Below are 16,018 nucleotides of genomic sequence, written 5' to 3'. Positions count from 1 at the left end.
CTTTTGGCCCAATTTGGTCGCTTTATGTTCGACTTTAATATTAAAAGTAATTTGAAGAGTTTAACTAGTTAAAAGGAGCGGACTAGGACCATTTACAATTTTTTTATATGTCACACTTTGCACCAACAAACATATCTATAATGGTAATGAAGTTACGTGTCATAAATATACTGCCAATTTTGTGATGGTTAAAAGTTAAAGCCACTTCAAAAAAAAGTGGGCGTGATCATTAAAGAATTTTTCTCATATCTAAATTTAATATAGCAAAACTGCAAAGTGATATAACGCCAAGCTTCATCTCTTTGGCATTTTTTCCACTTTTCGAACATGAACAGAGCATAGAGCAGAGCCGTAACAAAAAAAGTGATAGCATTTCTCATGCTCTGCTATGAGCTACATGTTTCGGGGGGAAAATAGCAGAATAAAATCCCCAAACGAAATGCTATTTGTAGTGCAGTAAGAGCAAAAAAAAAGTGGCATGCTATTTGCTATGTTGTGCATTGATATGCAGAACTTTGTCCTTACTCGCGCTGCTACCTGTCGACAACAATGCAATGCAATAACAATACCAACGAAAATAAGAAGCTACAACAAAAACTTAAAGACCGATAAACAAAACCACAACTACAAACACAACAATATCACAAAGCTAAATCAGCGTCAACAACAAAAACAAGAGAGAAGGCAAAGCTCTGCATATCAAACCAGGGCATAACTATCACATTTTAAGTGCCGAAATGACCCCGACGGGTTCCCGGACGGATCCCGAAAAGCATCCAGATATGATGCTGAAAGCGTCCCCAAATGATCCCGTATAAGTCGAGAAAAAGTCCCGAAATGACCCCGACGGGATCCCGGACGGATCCAGAAAACCATCTAGAAATGAAGCCGGAAGGTACCCCAAATGATACCGAAATAGTCCCGAAATGACCCTGATGGGATCCCGGACGGATCCCGAAAACCATCTAGAAATGAAGCCAGTAGGTATCCCAAATGATCCCGAAATAGTACCGAAATGACCCTGACGGTATCCCGGACGGATCCCGAAAACGATCTAGCAATGATGCCGGAAGCTACCCCAAATGATCCCGTATTAGTCGAGAAAAAGTCCCGAAATTACCCCGACGGGATCCCGGACGGATCCAGAAAACCGTCTAGAAATGAAGCCGGAAGGTACCCCAAATGATCCCGAAATAGTCCCGAAATGACCCTGATTGGATACTGGACGGATCCCGAAAACCATCTAGCAATGATGCCGGAAGGTACCTCAAATGAACCCGTATTAGTCGAGAAAAAGTCCCAAAATTACCCTGAAGGGATCCCGAACGGATCCCGAAAACCATACAGAAATGATGCCCAAAAGGTCCCCAAATGATCCCGTATAAGTCGAGAAAAAGTCCCGAAATGACCAAGACGGGATCCCGGACGGATCCCGAAAACCATCCAGAAATGATGCCGAAAGCGTCCCCAAATGATCCCGTATTAGTCGAGAAAAAGTCCCGAAATGACCCCGACGGGATCCCGGATGGATCCCGAAAACCATCTAGAAATGATGCCGGAAGGTACCCCAAATGATCCCGAAATAGTCCCGAAATGACCACGACGGGATCCCGGACGGATCCCGAAAAACATCCAGAAATGATGCCGAAAGCGTCCCCAAATGATCCCGTATTAGTCGAGAAAAAGTCCCGAAATGACCCCGACGGGTTCCAGGACGGATCGCGAAAAGCATCCAGATATCATGCCGAAAGGGTCCCCAAATGATCCCGTATAAGTCGAGAAAAAGTTGACCAAGACGGGATCCCGGACGGAGCCCTAAAACAATCTGGCACTGATGCCGGATGCTACCCCAAATGATCCCGTATTAGTCGAGAAAAAGTCCAGAAATGGCCCCGACGGGATCCCTGATGGATCCCGAAAACCACCTAGAAATGATGCCGGAATGTACCTCAAAGGAACCCGTATTAGTCGAGAAAAAGTCCCAAAATGACCCTGAAGGGATCCCGAACGGATCCCGAAAACCATACAGAAATGATGCCGAAAAGGTCCCCAAATGATCCCGTATTAGTCGAGAAAAAATCCCGAAATGACCCCGACGGGATCCCGGACGGATCCCGAAAATCATTGAGAAATGATGCCGAAAGGGTCCCCAAATGATCCCGTATTAGTCGAGAAAGGGCCCCGAAATGACCCTGACGGGATTCGGACGGAACCCGAAAACCATCCAGAAATGATGCCGAAAGGGTCCTCAAATGATCCTGTATCAGTCGAGAAAAAGTCCAGAAATGACCCCGACGGGATCCCGGACGGATCCCGAAAACCGTCCAGAAATGATGCCGAAAGGGTCCCCAAATGATCCCGTATTAGTCGAGAAAGGGCCCCGAAATGACCCTGACGGGATCCGGACGGAACCCGAAAACCATCCAGAAATGATGCCGAAAGGGTCCTCAAATGATCCCGTATCAGTCGAGAAAAAGTCCAGAAATGACCTCGACGGGACCCGGACGGATTCCGAAAACCATCCAGAAATGATGCCGAAAGGGTCCCCAAATGATCCAGTCTTAGTCGAGAAAAAGTTCCGAACTGATCCCGGACGGATCCCGAAAACCGTCCAGAAATGATGCCGGAAGGGTCCCCAAATGATCGCGAAATAGTCCCGAAATGATCCCGGAATAGTCCCGAAAATGACCCAAAATAATCCCGACGGAATCCCGGACGGATCCAGAAAACTATACACAAATGATCCCGGAAGGGTCCCAAAATAATCCCGGAATAGTCCCGAAAAAGTCCAGAAATGACCCCGGCGGGATCGCGGACGTATCCCGAAAACCATACAGAAATGATCCCGGAAGGGTCTCGATATGACCCAAACGGGATTACAAATAGGGTGAAGATAATTATAAAACCATGTTAATAAGGCAACAGGCGCGTTGGAGCGAATGAAGAGTTACAAAGAAACATACAGGTAAAGCTAATAAAAGCGTGCTAATAAAAACAAATGAAGGAGGGCGGATGGCGGGAGGAGGAGAGTACCACTGATCGTTTTTCCAAAATTGTTTAGATCTCGATCTGTATGAGCCAGATACCAAAAATTATTGATTTTAGGACAAAATTTACATTGAGTTATAACAATTTATAGATTTTGCACGAGAGGGGAAAGGAGGGGGGGGGGGGGGCTGTATCACTGCTCACTTTGTAAGCCCTCGACTTATTTCACCCATTGAGTTTGTAATATTGGTGAAGGTCAGTATACGTAAAGTTATAATGTGTAAAAATTGTTAAAAAGTAATTATTCGAAGGGGGCGTGGGACCCCCTTCCCCCTTTCCATGTTCGAAAAAAATTTCGCCAGTAGCCTATTATCTCTGTCCCAAATTTCATCAAAATCCGTGAAGCCGTTCTGGCGTGATTCAGTCGCAAAGACAAAAAAAATATAATAATTAAATTATAACTGATCCTAGGGGGCGGAGACCACGCCCCTTTTGAAAAATATATAGCTAGTAGATCCTTCTAGACTATTGGCTATATGCATGCCAAATTTCATACAAATCCGTCCAGCCGTTCTTGCGTGATTGAGTCACAAAGACAAACGTCTGGACAAACATCCAAACATCCAAACATCTTAACATCCAAACTTTCCCATTTATAATATACTAGCCTTTACCCGCGGCCCCGTCCGCAAGGAGAAAATGAAATATGTGGGCTATTCACGTTAGCCTGCTTATAAAGTTATCTGTTTAAAATTTTTTTTCTGTCTAATGCATTTTATTTTTGTAATTGAGTAAAAAAAAGAACTTTATGAGCTGATAACCTGATAGGATCCCAAAATGATAACGAAATTATCCAGAAAAAGCCACGAAATGACCCCGACGCTATCGCGGACGGATCCCGAAAACCATCCAGAAACGCCCCGGAAGTGTTTCCAAAAGTTCCCGAAGTAGTCCCAAAAAACCCGAAATGACAACGACACGATTCTAGACTGATCCAGATAACCACACAGAAATGATGCCTGAAGGGTACCAAATTGATCCCGAAATAGTCCCGAAAAAGTTCCGAAATTACCCTGACGGGCTCCCGGACGGATCTCAGAAACCATCCAGAAAATATCCAGGAAGGGTCCCTAAATTATCCCGACTAACTCCAGAAAAAGTTCCGAAATGGCTCCGAGGGGATCCACGATGGATCGCGAAAACCATACAGAAATGATTCCGGAAGGATTCCAAAATGATCCCGAAATAGTCCGGAATTGACCCAGATGGGATCCCGCACATATCCAGAAATGATCCCGGAAGGGTGCAAAAACTATCCCGGAAAAGTAACAAAAAATCCCGAAATGGCTCCTACGGCATCCCGGACGGATCCAGAAATGATCTCGGACGGGTCCCCAAATGATCCCAAATGGTCCCGAAATGACCCTGATGGATCCGGCAAACCATCAAGAAATTATGCCGAAAGGGTCCCAAAATGATCCCGAAATAATACAGAAAAAGTCACGAAACGACCCCTAGAGGATCCCCAAATGATCCCGTATTAGCCCCGAAAAGGTCCCGAAATAACCCCGACGGGATCCCGGACAAATCCCGAAAACCATCCAGAAATGATGCCGGAAGGAATCCCAAATGATTCCGTAAAAGTCCCGCATTGATTCCGACGGGATCCGGAACGGATACCGAAAATCATCCAGAAGTGATGCCGGAAAGGTCCTCAAATGATCACCTAATAGTCCCGAAATGACCCTTAAGGGGTCATGGACGGATCCCATAAACCATCCAGAAATGATCCCGATATATTCCAGAAGAAGTCCCGAAATGACCCTGACGGGATCTCGAACGCACCCCTAAATGACCCTGACGGGATCCCGGACAGATCCCGAAATCCATCCAGAAATGATCTTGGGAGGGACCCCAAATGATCCCGAAAAAGTCCCGCAATGATTCCGAGGGGATCCTGATCGGATACCGATAACCATCCAGAAGTGATGCCGGAAAGGTCCTCAAATGATCACCTAATACCAAAATGACCCTGACGGCATCCCGGACTGATCCGAAAATCCATCCAGAAATGATCTTGGGAAGGTCCCAAAAGTATCCCGAAATAGTCTCGGAAAAGTTCAGAAATTACCCTGACGGGTTCCCGGACGAATCCTGAAAGCCATCTCTAAATGATCCCGAAAAAGTCCCGAAATGACCCTGACTGGACCCCGAAAGGATCCCGAAAACTATCCAGAAATGATGCCGGAAATGTCCTCAAATGATCACCTAATAGTTCCGAAAAGACCCTGACGGGATCCCGAACGGATCCCGACAACTATCTAGAAATGATGCCGAAAGGGCCCGCAAATGATCTCGTATTAGTCGAGAAAAAGTCCCGAAATGAACCCGAAATAATACAGAAAGTCACGAAACGACCCCTAGAGGATCCCCAAATGATCCCGTATTAGCCCCGAAAAGGTCCCGAAATAACCCCGACGGGATCCCGGACAAATCCCGAAAACCATCCAGAAATGATGCCGGAAGGAATCCCAAATGATTCCGTAAAAGTCCCGCATTGATTCCGACGGGATCCGGAACGGATACCGAAAATCATCCAGAAGTGATGCCGGAAAGGTCCTCAAATGATCACCTAATAGTCCCGAAATGACCCTTAAGGGGTCATGGACGGATCCCATAAACCATCCAGAAATGATCCCGATATATTCCAGAAGAAGTCCCGAAATGACCCTGACGGGATCTCGAACGCACCCCTAAATGACCCTGACGGGATCCCGGACAGATCCCGAAATCCATCCAGAAATGATCTTGGGAGGGTCCCAAAATTATCCCGAAAAAGTCTGGGAAAAGTCCAGAAATTACCCTGACGGATACCGGACGAATCCTGAAAACCAATCTTAAATGATGCCGAGAAAGTCCCGAAATGACCATGATGGGACCCGGAAAGGATCCCGAAAACTAACCAGAAATGATACCGGAAAGGTCGTCTAATGATCTCCCAATAGTTCCGAAAAGACCCTGACGGGATCCCGAACGGATCCCGACAACTATCCAGAAATGATACCGAAAGGGCCCGCAAATGATCCCGTATTAGTCGAGAAAAAGTCCCGAAATGACCCCGACGGGATGCCGGACGAATCCCAAAAACCATCCAGAAATGATGCCGGTAGGTATCCCAAATGAACCCGAAATAATCCCGAAATGACCTCGTCGGCATCCCGGACGGATACCGAAAATTATCCAGAAATGATGCCGGAAAGGTCCACAAATGATCCCCTAATAGTCCCGAAATTACCCTGATGGGATCCCGGACGGATCCCGAAAACCATCCAGAAATGATGCCGGAAGAGCCCCCAAATGATCCCGAAAAAGTCCCCAAATGACCCCGACGATATGCCGGACGGATCCCGAAAACCATCCAGAAATGATGCCGGAAGAGCCCCCAAATGATCCCGAAAAAGTCCCCAAATGACCCCGACGAGATCCCACACGGATCCCGAAAACCATCCAGAAATGATGCCGGAAGAGCCCCAAATGATCCCGAAAAAGTCCCCAAATGACCCCGACATACTCCAGAAAAGGTTCCGAAATGGCTCCGAGGGAATCAACGACGGATCGCGAAAACCATACAGAAATGATTCCGGAAGGATCCCAAAATGATCCCGAAATAGTCCGGAAATGACCCAGATGGGATCCCGCACAGATCCAGAAATGATCCCGGAAGGATCCAAAAACTATCCCGGAAAAGTAACAAAAAATCCCGAAATGGCCCCTACGGCATCCCGGACGGATCCAGAAATGATCTCGGAAGGGTCCCCAAATGATCCCAAAATGGTCCCGAAATGACCCTGATGGATCCGGCAAACCATCAAGAAATTATGCCGGAAGGGTCCCCAAATGATCCCGAAATAAAACAGAAAAAGTCACGAAACGACCCCTAGAGGATCCCCAAATGATCCCGTATTAGCCCCAAAAAAGTCCCAAAATGACCCTGACGGGATCCCGAAAGGATTCCGAAAACAATACAGAAATGATGCCGGAAAGGTCCTCAAATGATCCCCTAATAGTCCCGAAATGACGGTGACGGGATCCCGATAACTATCCAGAAATGATGCCGAAAGGGTCCGCAAATGATCCCGTATTAGTCGAAGAAAAGTCCCGAAAGGACCACGACGGGATCCCGGACGAATCCCAAAAACCATCCAGAAATAATGCCGGTAGGTATCCCAAATGGTCCCGAAATAGTCCCGAAATGACCTCGTCGGCATCCCGGACGGATCCCGAAAATTATCCAGAAATGATGCCGGAAAGGTTCCCAAATGATCCCCTAATAGTCCCGAAATTACCCTAATGGGATCCCGGACGGATCCCGAAATCATCCAGAAATGATGCCGAAAGGGTTCCCAAATGATCCCGTATTAGTCGCGAAAAAGTCCCGAAATGACCCCGACGGGATCCCGGACGGATCCCGAAAACCATCCAGAAATGATGCCGAAAGGGTTCCCAAATGATCCCGTATTAGTCGCGAAAAAGTCCCGAAATGACCCCGACGGGATCCCGGACGGATCCCGAAAACCATCCAGAAATGATGCCGGATGAGCCCCAAAATTATCCCGAAAAAGTCCCCAAATGACCCCGACGAGATCCCGGACGGATCCCGAAAACCATCCAGAAATGATGCCGGAAGAGCCCCCAAATGATCCCGAAAAAGTCCCCAAATGACCCCGACGATATCCCGGACGGATCCCGAAAACCATCCAGAAATGATGCCGGAAGAGACCTCAAATGATCCCGAAAAAGTCCCCATATGACCCCGACGAGATCCCGCACGGATCCCGAAAACCATCCAGAAATGATGCCGGAAGGGTCCCCAAATGATCGCGAAATAGTCCCGAAATGATTCCGGAATAGTCCCGAAAATGTTCCAAAATAACCCCGACGGGATCCCGGACGGATCCCGTAAACTATACAGAAATGATCCCGGAAGGGTCCCAAAATGATCCCGAAATAGTCCCGAAAAAGTCCCGAAATTACACCGGCGTAATCCCGGACCGATCCCGAAAACCATCCAGAAATGATCCCGGAAGGGTCTCGATATGACCCTTACGGGATTAAAAATAAGGTGAAGCTAATTATAAAACCATGTTAATAAGGCAGCAGGCGCATTGGAGCGAATAAAAAGTTAGATAGAAACATACAGGTAAAGCTAATAAAAGCGTGCTAATAAAAAAAATTGATGGAGGGCGGATGGCGGGAGTAGAGGAGAGGACCACTGATCGTTCCTCCAAAATTGTCTAGATCTCGTTCTGTATGTACCAGATACCAAAAACTATTGATTTAGGAGAAAATTTAGATTGAGTTATAACAATTTATGGATTTTACACCAGAGGGGGAGATAAAGGGGCGGGCGGAGGGTGTCACTGCTTACTTTGTAAGCCCTCGACTTATTTGACCCCTTGAGTCTGTGATATTGGTGAAGGCCAGTATACGTAAAGTTATAATGTGTAAAAATTATGAAAAATAATTTCTCGAAGGGTTGTGGGACCCCCACCCCTCTTTCCATGTTCGAAAAAAATTTCGCTAGTAGACTACTGTCTATGTCCCAAATTTCATCAAAATCCGTGTAGCCATTCTGGCGTGATTCAGTCGCAAAGACGAAAACATATAATAATTAAATTATAACTGTTCCTAGGGGGCGGGGACCACGCCCCTTTTGAAAAATATATAGCTAGTAGATCCTTCTAGACTATTGGCTATATGTGTGCAAAATTTCATCCAAATCGGTCCAGCCGTTCTTGCGTTATTGAGTCACAAAGACAAACGTCTGGACAAACATCCAAACATCCAAACATCCAAACATCCAAACATCTAAACATCCAAACATCCAAACTTTCCCATTTATAATATATATTAGATTAGATATTAGATACTAGATGAGCGGTACGCGACAGATGATGTTCTGGGTCACCCCTGGTCCATCTTTATGGCGATATCTCGAAAAGGCGCCCCCCTATAGAACTAAGGCCCACTCCGCTTTAAAATACTCTTTAATACTTTTCATTTGATACCCATGTCATACAAACACATTCCAGGGTTACCCGAGGGTTCATTTTCCTACATGGTGATTGTCCCTTATTTGACAAAGGATGAAGGAAAATCGTTCCAAAAAACGTCACTCTTGGTCTACAATTTGGTCGATATTTCCCAAACGTATGTCATGTGGAATTAAAAACCACTTATAAACCATCTACGAAACCCTACAAAACTAATGCAGGCAAGCTCTCAGCTGAGTATGTAATGTTCGGTTACACCCGAACTTGGCCTTCCTTACTTGTTTTCATTACACTTGCTGCTCTGGAGTAGCAAATGCAAGCAGTGAAAAAAAGCCTGAAATAAAGCTGATGATTATTACTAAATTTTTATGCATAACGATATAATATGGCCATTTCCGGTTTGTTTGCAGCTCTTTGAGCGCCATTATCATCGCATGTTGTATCCGTCATAGTTTAAGTGCCACTGTTATGTCGAGCTGTGTTGAGCTGTCAGACTGTTTCTGACTTTTCGATGGTTTGCGTTTCCATTTTTACATTTCATTGATTATTCTTGCGTAGGAAACATTCTAGCGTGCTTCGATATAACGGAGACGCTGGTTTATTATATCTACTTATCATTATCAACAAAATTAAATATATGAACGTATAACGACATTTGTGTGGAGTGTAATGTACTGTTAATTATCTATTAATAAGGTATTGATATAAAAGCGAGTTATCGATTGTGTGTAATTGTTAATTAACAAGTGTTCCGCGTGTGTGAATACTAAGTAGAATGGTGGATTATAAATCGAAAAAATTGCATGCTGCTGATGCTGCATATCAAGGAGTTTACAAATCGTTTCGTACTTTAGTTCATTTAGTGGCAGCTGTGCAATTCTCCTATGCCGTTTATTATGATTTCAATTATGTAAAGCTTCCCGAAACCGCAATGCATTCCAATGCACATCATAACTTTGGTGGAAAATTTAAATATCTTACATTCCTGGACGCGGTAATTTCATTGTTTTATATTAAGTAAATTGGTTGTAGATTAGATAGCATTTTTTTTTTGTTGCAATTTTTCATATTTTGCACTGTGTGTGTAAATTGTGTACAATTGATTATAATCATATTCATAACTTATGATATTTGTTGATTTTACGCGGTGTTCGTAGCCGATTGCCGCTTTGAAGGTTTAAAAATAATACAAACTACATACATGCGTACATATCTACTAGGGGTACCAATCTCGGGATCTCGGTTTTTTTAATTCCCGAAAATCCCGGGATTTCCGGAGTGTGTAACAATTTACTAATCTTGGATGTAATTTGTGTCTTTTGCTCTTTCAGTTGAGATGCCATATACATATTGATAGTATCGGGTTTATGTCCACACTTGCCAATGGCTTCGAAGTCTCTATCTTTTCCACCATTTTCGTTGCTGGCTAACACATCAGAATGAAAAGAGTGTTCATGAACGTCGATTACTTCCGATTCCATAGCTTCCCAGTGTCGTGATTGTAGCTCGGATATATTGCCGGTGGTATTCAATCCGCGGGCTTCCAACTTATTTTGACCTGCTGGGCCTTCAATTCACTTAACTTGGCCATGCCCTTGGCCTCTGAAACTCTGCAATTAATTCACCAATTCCTCTTCAGACACCAATTATTATGAATCTTATGAAATTCTCGATAATTCTGCGCCCTCTGTTATCGTTCGAATCACTAGACTTTCGAATAAATAAACGCAAATTTTCGGTATAAAAAAAGCTCTTTATTGAAAGCACTAATAGCGTGTTAAAACCAAACTGATTCACCATCACTGCGCCGCTTTCATACCCTCAGTTGCCTCGTTCGCCTATTCCTCCCAGGGTCTAAACTTTTCGCGAATAGTCTTATCGATTAGTTCTTTTACTTCTCTCATATCTCTGCATTTCATATTCGCTGTTGTCTTCTTTGTATATGTGTGAGTAATGTCATCTGTGCTGTTTGTAACAGTGTACATATTGTGTGAATGATATTCCTCGCATTCCAATGAAGCGTGATTCAGATACGGATAGAGATTTAACATGCAAATGCAAAAACTATGTGATCCATATGGATCCATGTTAAATTTCTATCCGTATCTGGATCACGCTTCATTTGCAACTTCTGGTTTAAACAAGCAGTATTGATTCACGTTTTTAAGTTAATCTGTTGGAAAATATTGAATATCTAAATTGCAATAAGAGGATCCCGATATCTCGGGATTATATAAATCGAAAAAATTGGCATCCTTAATATCTAGTTGTCTAATCAAGTACAATTTGTGTGAAATATAGTAATTGCGGATTAGATTTGTGTATGTATATTTGCACTTTTACCAGTGAGATAAGTAATTGATTAGATTACAAGTAAGTCCTTTTCTAGTTTGAATGCCGTAAATTAAACTTTTTAACGTTAAACCTAGCCTCCACACTCTTTTTATACTCAGCGTGTTTTGCACACAGAGTATATTAACTTTGATTGGATAACGGTTGGTTGTACAGGTATAAAGGAATCGAGATAGATATAGACTTCCATATATCAAAATGATCAGTGTCGAAAAAAAATTTGATTGAGCTATGTCGGACCGTCCGTCCGTTAACACGATAACTTGAGTAAATATTGAGACATCTTCACCAAATTTGCTACACGAGCTTATCTGGACCCAGAATAGATTGGTATTGAAAATGAGCGAAATCGGATGATAACCACGCCCACTTTTTTTTTATACTCAGTTGAGCAGAGCTCACAGAGTATATTAACTTTGATTGGATAACGGTTGGTTGTACAGGTATAAAGGAATCGAGATAGATATAGACTTCCATATATCAAAATCAATAGTATCGAAAAAAAATTTGATTGAGCCATGCCCGTCCGTCCGTCCGTTAACACGATAACTTGAGTAAATTTTGGGGTATCTTGACGAAATTTGGTATGCAGGTTCCTGGGCACTCATATCACATCGCTATTTAAAATTAACGATATCGGACTATAACCACGCCCACTTTTTCGATATCGAAAATTTCGAAAAATCGAAAAAGTGCGATAACTCATTACCAAAGACGGATAAAGCGATGCAACTTGGTAGGTAGGTTGAACTTATGGCGCAGAATAGAAAATAAGTAAAATTTTGGACAATGGGTGTGGCACCGCCCACTTTTAAAAGAAGGTAATTTAGAAGTTTTGCAAGCTGTAATTTGGCAGTCGTTGAAGATATAATGATGAAATTTGGCAGAAATGTTACTTCTATTACTATATGTATGCTTAATAAAAATTAGCAAAATCGGAGAACGACCACGCCCACTTAAAAAAAAAATTTTTTTTAAAGTGAAATTTTAACAAAAAATTTAATATCTTTACCGTATATAAGTAAATTATGTCAACTTTCAACTCCAGTAATTATATGGTGCAACAAAATACAAAAGCAAAAGAAAATTTCAAAATGGGCGTGGCTCCGCCCTTTTTCATTTGATTTGTCTAGGATACATTTAATGCCATAAGTCGAACAAAAATTTACCAATCCTTGTAAAATTTGGTAGGTGCTTAGATTCTAGGACGATAACTGTTTTCTGTGAAAAAGGGCGAAATCGGTTGATGCCACGCCCAGTATTTATACACAGTCGATCGTCTGTCCTTCCGCTCGGCCGTTAACACGATAACTTGAGCAAAAATAGATATATCTTTACTAAACTCAGTTCACATAATTATCTGAACTCACTTTGTATTGGTATAAAAAATGGCCGAAATCCGACTATGACCACGCCCACTTTTTCGATATCGAAAATTACGAAAAATGAAAAAATGCCATAATTTTATACCAAATACGAAAAAAGGGATGAAACATGGTAATTGGATTGGTTTATTGACGCAAAATATAACTTTAGAAAAAAACTTTGTAAAATGGGTTTGACACCTACCATATTAATGAGAAGAAAATGAAAAAGTTCTGCAGGGCGAAATCAAAAGCCCTTGGAATCTTGGCAGGAATACTGTTCGTGGTATTACTATAGAAATAAATTAGCGGTACCCGACAGGTGATGTTCTGGGTCACCCTGGTCCACATTTTGGTCGAAATATCGAAAACACCTTCACATATACAACTACCACCATTCCCTTTTAAAATTCTTACTAATACCTTTAATTTGACACCCATATTGTACAAAGGCATTCTAGAATCAACCCTGGTCCACCTTTATAACGATATCCCGAAAAGGCGTCCACCTATAGAACTAAGGCCCACTCCCTTTCAAAATACTCATTAACACCTTTCATTTGATACCCGTATCGTACAAACAAATTCTAGAGTAACCCCTAGTCCACCTTTATATCGATATTTCGAAAAGGCGTCCTTCCATAGAACTAAGTTCCCCTCCCTTTTAAAATACTCATTAACACGTTTCGTTTGATACCCATATTGTATAAACGCATTCTAGAGTCATCCCTGGTCCACCTTTATGGCGATATCTCGAAAAGGCGTCCACTATAAAACTAAGGCCCACTCCCTTTTAAAATACTCATTAACACCTTTCATTTGATACCCATATCGTACAAACAAATTCTAGAGTCACCCCTGGTCCACCTTTATGACGATATCTCGAAAAGACGTCCACCCATAGAACTAAGGCCCACTCCCTTTTAAAATACTCATTAACACCTTTCATTTGATACCCATATCGTACAAACAAACTCTAGAGTCACCCCTGGTCCACCTTTATGGCAATATCTCGAAAAGGCGTCCACCCATAGAACTAAGCCCCACTCCATTTAAAAACGCTCATTAGCACCTTTCGTTTGACACCCATATTGTACAAACGCATTCTAGAGTCACCCCTGGTCCACCTTTATAACTATATCCCGAAAAGGCGTCCACCTATAGAACTAGGGCCAACTCCCTTTTAAAATACTCATTAACACCTTTCATTTGATACCCATATCGTACAAACAAATTCTAGAGTCACCCACCTTTATGGCGATAACCGATTTCGTTAATTTTTCTTCAAAGCATTCCTTATAGTAAAGGCAACCTCTCTGCCGAATTTTGTTACGATAGGTTTAACGATTTTTGATTTATGATTAATAACATTTGTAAAATTTATTTTATAACAAGTAAGCGGCGCCACGCCCATTTTAAAAAATGTGTCAATCCACATGTCAAATTTCAACATTCTAGATGTATTATCTACTGAATTATCAGGATTTTGTGTTTTCTAAAATTTTATATATATCAATCTATTCTGGGTCCAGATAAGGTAGTGTACCAAATTTGGTGAAGATATCTCAATATTTACTCAAGTTATCGTGCTAACGGACGGACGGACATGGCTCAATCAAATTTTTTTTCCATACTGATAATTTTGATATATGGAAGTCTATATCTATCTCGATTCCTTTATACCTGTACAACCAACCGTTATCCAATCAAAGTTAATATACTCTGTGTGCAAATCACGCTGAGCAAACATTCCGAGAGTATTTCTGCCATGAAAAGCTTCTCAGTGAAAATTCATTAAAAGGTGCACGACGCAAACTGAAGGCGAAGCTCGGCCGATATCCCCTTGAAGGTAAACCGCGCCAAGAAATGATTAATCAATTATTATTATTATTAAAGTACGATAGAAGAAAAATGAATTTGTGATTTTGGCTTCAAGAAATTATTGCTATTTATAATTCTGGTACAGTACTACGGTCCGATTTTCCAGTACGTGTTTAAACTCCAGTTAAAGTCGACTAGAGTTTCTACGTTATTGAGCAAAGTGGCAAGGTTAAACTCTATTCAACTGGAGTTTAAACTCGCACTGAAAAACCCGGCCTAAGGTTATGATACGTCATTTAACTCTTGCAGAGTTTCTTTTAGTAAGGAAATGTCAAAAGCATGGGTGGATCGCAAGCAATGGCGATGCGATTTGTATGAGGAAATGCGTCGCATTTGGAATTTTTAACTTAAACTGATGCAATGTGAATGAAGCATTTACCCCTCAAATATGAGGTTATGAATATATGTATGTAGCTTTAAAAATAAAATGTTTCTTTTCCTTTGCTTTTCAGATCATTCAATCAATTTATTTCACTATTTCGCTAATAAATGACTTTGTGGGCACTAATGAAGTTGCACCAAAGCATACGCCTGCAATACGCAAAATCAAGGATTACCTCATGGCAACTCTGGCTTTCCCAGTGGCTTTAAATGTGGGAATAACATTTTGGTCTTTATATGCTATAGATCGCGAATTGGTCTTCCCACGTGTGTTGGATGCTGTATTTCCCAAGTAAGTAAAAATAAGAAATTTATTCAGGTTGAATAGTCATGGAATACACCCATCTGGTTAAATTTGTTTGATTAACCCCGGTGTTCTTCTCGTGAAGGGAATAATGGCCGTTGTGTTAGGGTTGATGCTAAGCCCTTACTTCATCAACTTCAATGCCTTTTGTATATATATATTAGAGCGGGTCAAATTGTATGGATCGATTTTTTCATCAGGAGTATAGCAAAGACGTAATCTACAGATGATTCTAAGAAAAACTGCTGAAGACCCCATAGCTCTAAGTCCGATTTCGTGTCCCCCACTTTTGCAACATAGATATTTTGCCATATGAATGTAGGGTTTGGCCAAAAAATCTTCATAGCTTGTGATAGAATTATAGGAAAAATATCATATTGGGCTTACTTTAAAGGTATTTTACGTACATTTCAGAATCTGTATTGATATATATAGTGATTTTGAATTTTAGTAGATATATCAAGCTTAAATTATGAGAAATTTGCCTAAAATGAAATTTTAACTACTATATTATCATTTTTAACAAATTTCTTATGGATTATTTATTTATTTCAAAAAACTGTTATCGCCAACGTTTTAAGCGGACATTTTTGGGTCGGACAGGGTATACATATGAACATTTTTTTAGTAGGTCATAAAAAACTCTTACCTTTTTTTTGGGTATGCGTAGTGAAAAACAAAGTGATATCGGTTAA

The 16,018-nt window shown here is 41.9% G+C and overlaps 1 protein-coding gene across 4 annotated transcripts in view; it reads left to right on the top strand.

Annotated features, from left to right (window-relative positions):
• Positions 1-16,018, top strand: part of LOC137240513 (androgen-induced gene 1 protein) — an 83,691-nt gene that overhangs the window by 64,976 nt on the left and 2,697 nt on the right. For 3 of the 4 annotated variants that reach the window (XM_067766912.1, XM_067766913.1, XM_067766914.1), the window contains exon 3: positions 15,091-15,311. In XM_067766912.1, coding sequence (XP_067623013.1) covers positions 15,091-15,311 — 221 coding nt within the window. Of the gene's footprint in view, positions 1-9,577; positions 10,036-15,090; positions 15,312-16,018 lie in introns of those variants that run through there. The other variant, XM_067766911.1, reaches the window with a different exon arrangement.

The sequence above is a fragment of the Eurosta solidaginis genome, chromosome 2 (assembly GCF_040869045.1).
Source record: "Eurosta solidaginis isolate ZX-2024a chromosome 2, ASM4086904v1, whole genome shotgun sequence".
Lineage (NCBI taxonomy): Eukaryota > Metazoa > Arthropoda > Insecta > Diptera > Tephritidae > Eurosta > Eurosta solidaginis.
Note: the sequence above shows the minus strand (reverse complement) of the source record. Positions and strands in the feature narration are given on the sequence as shown.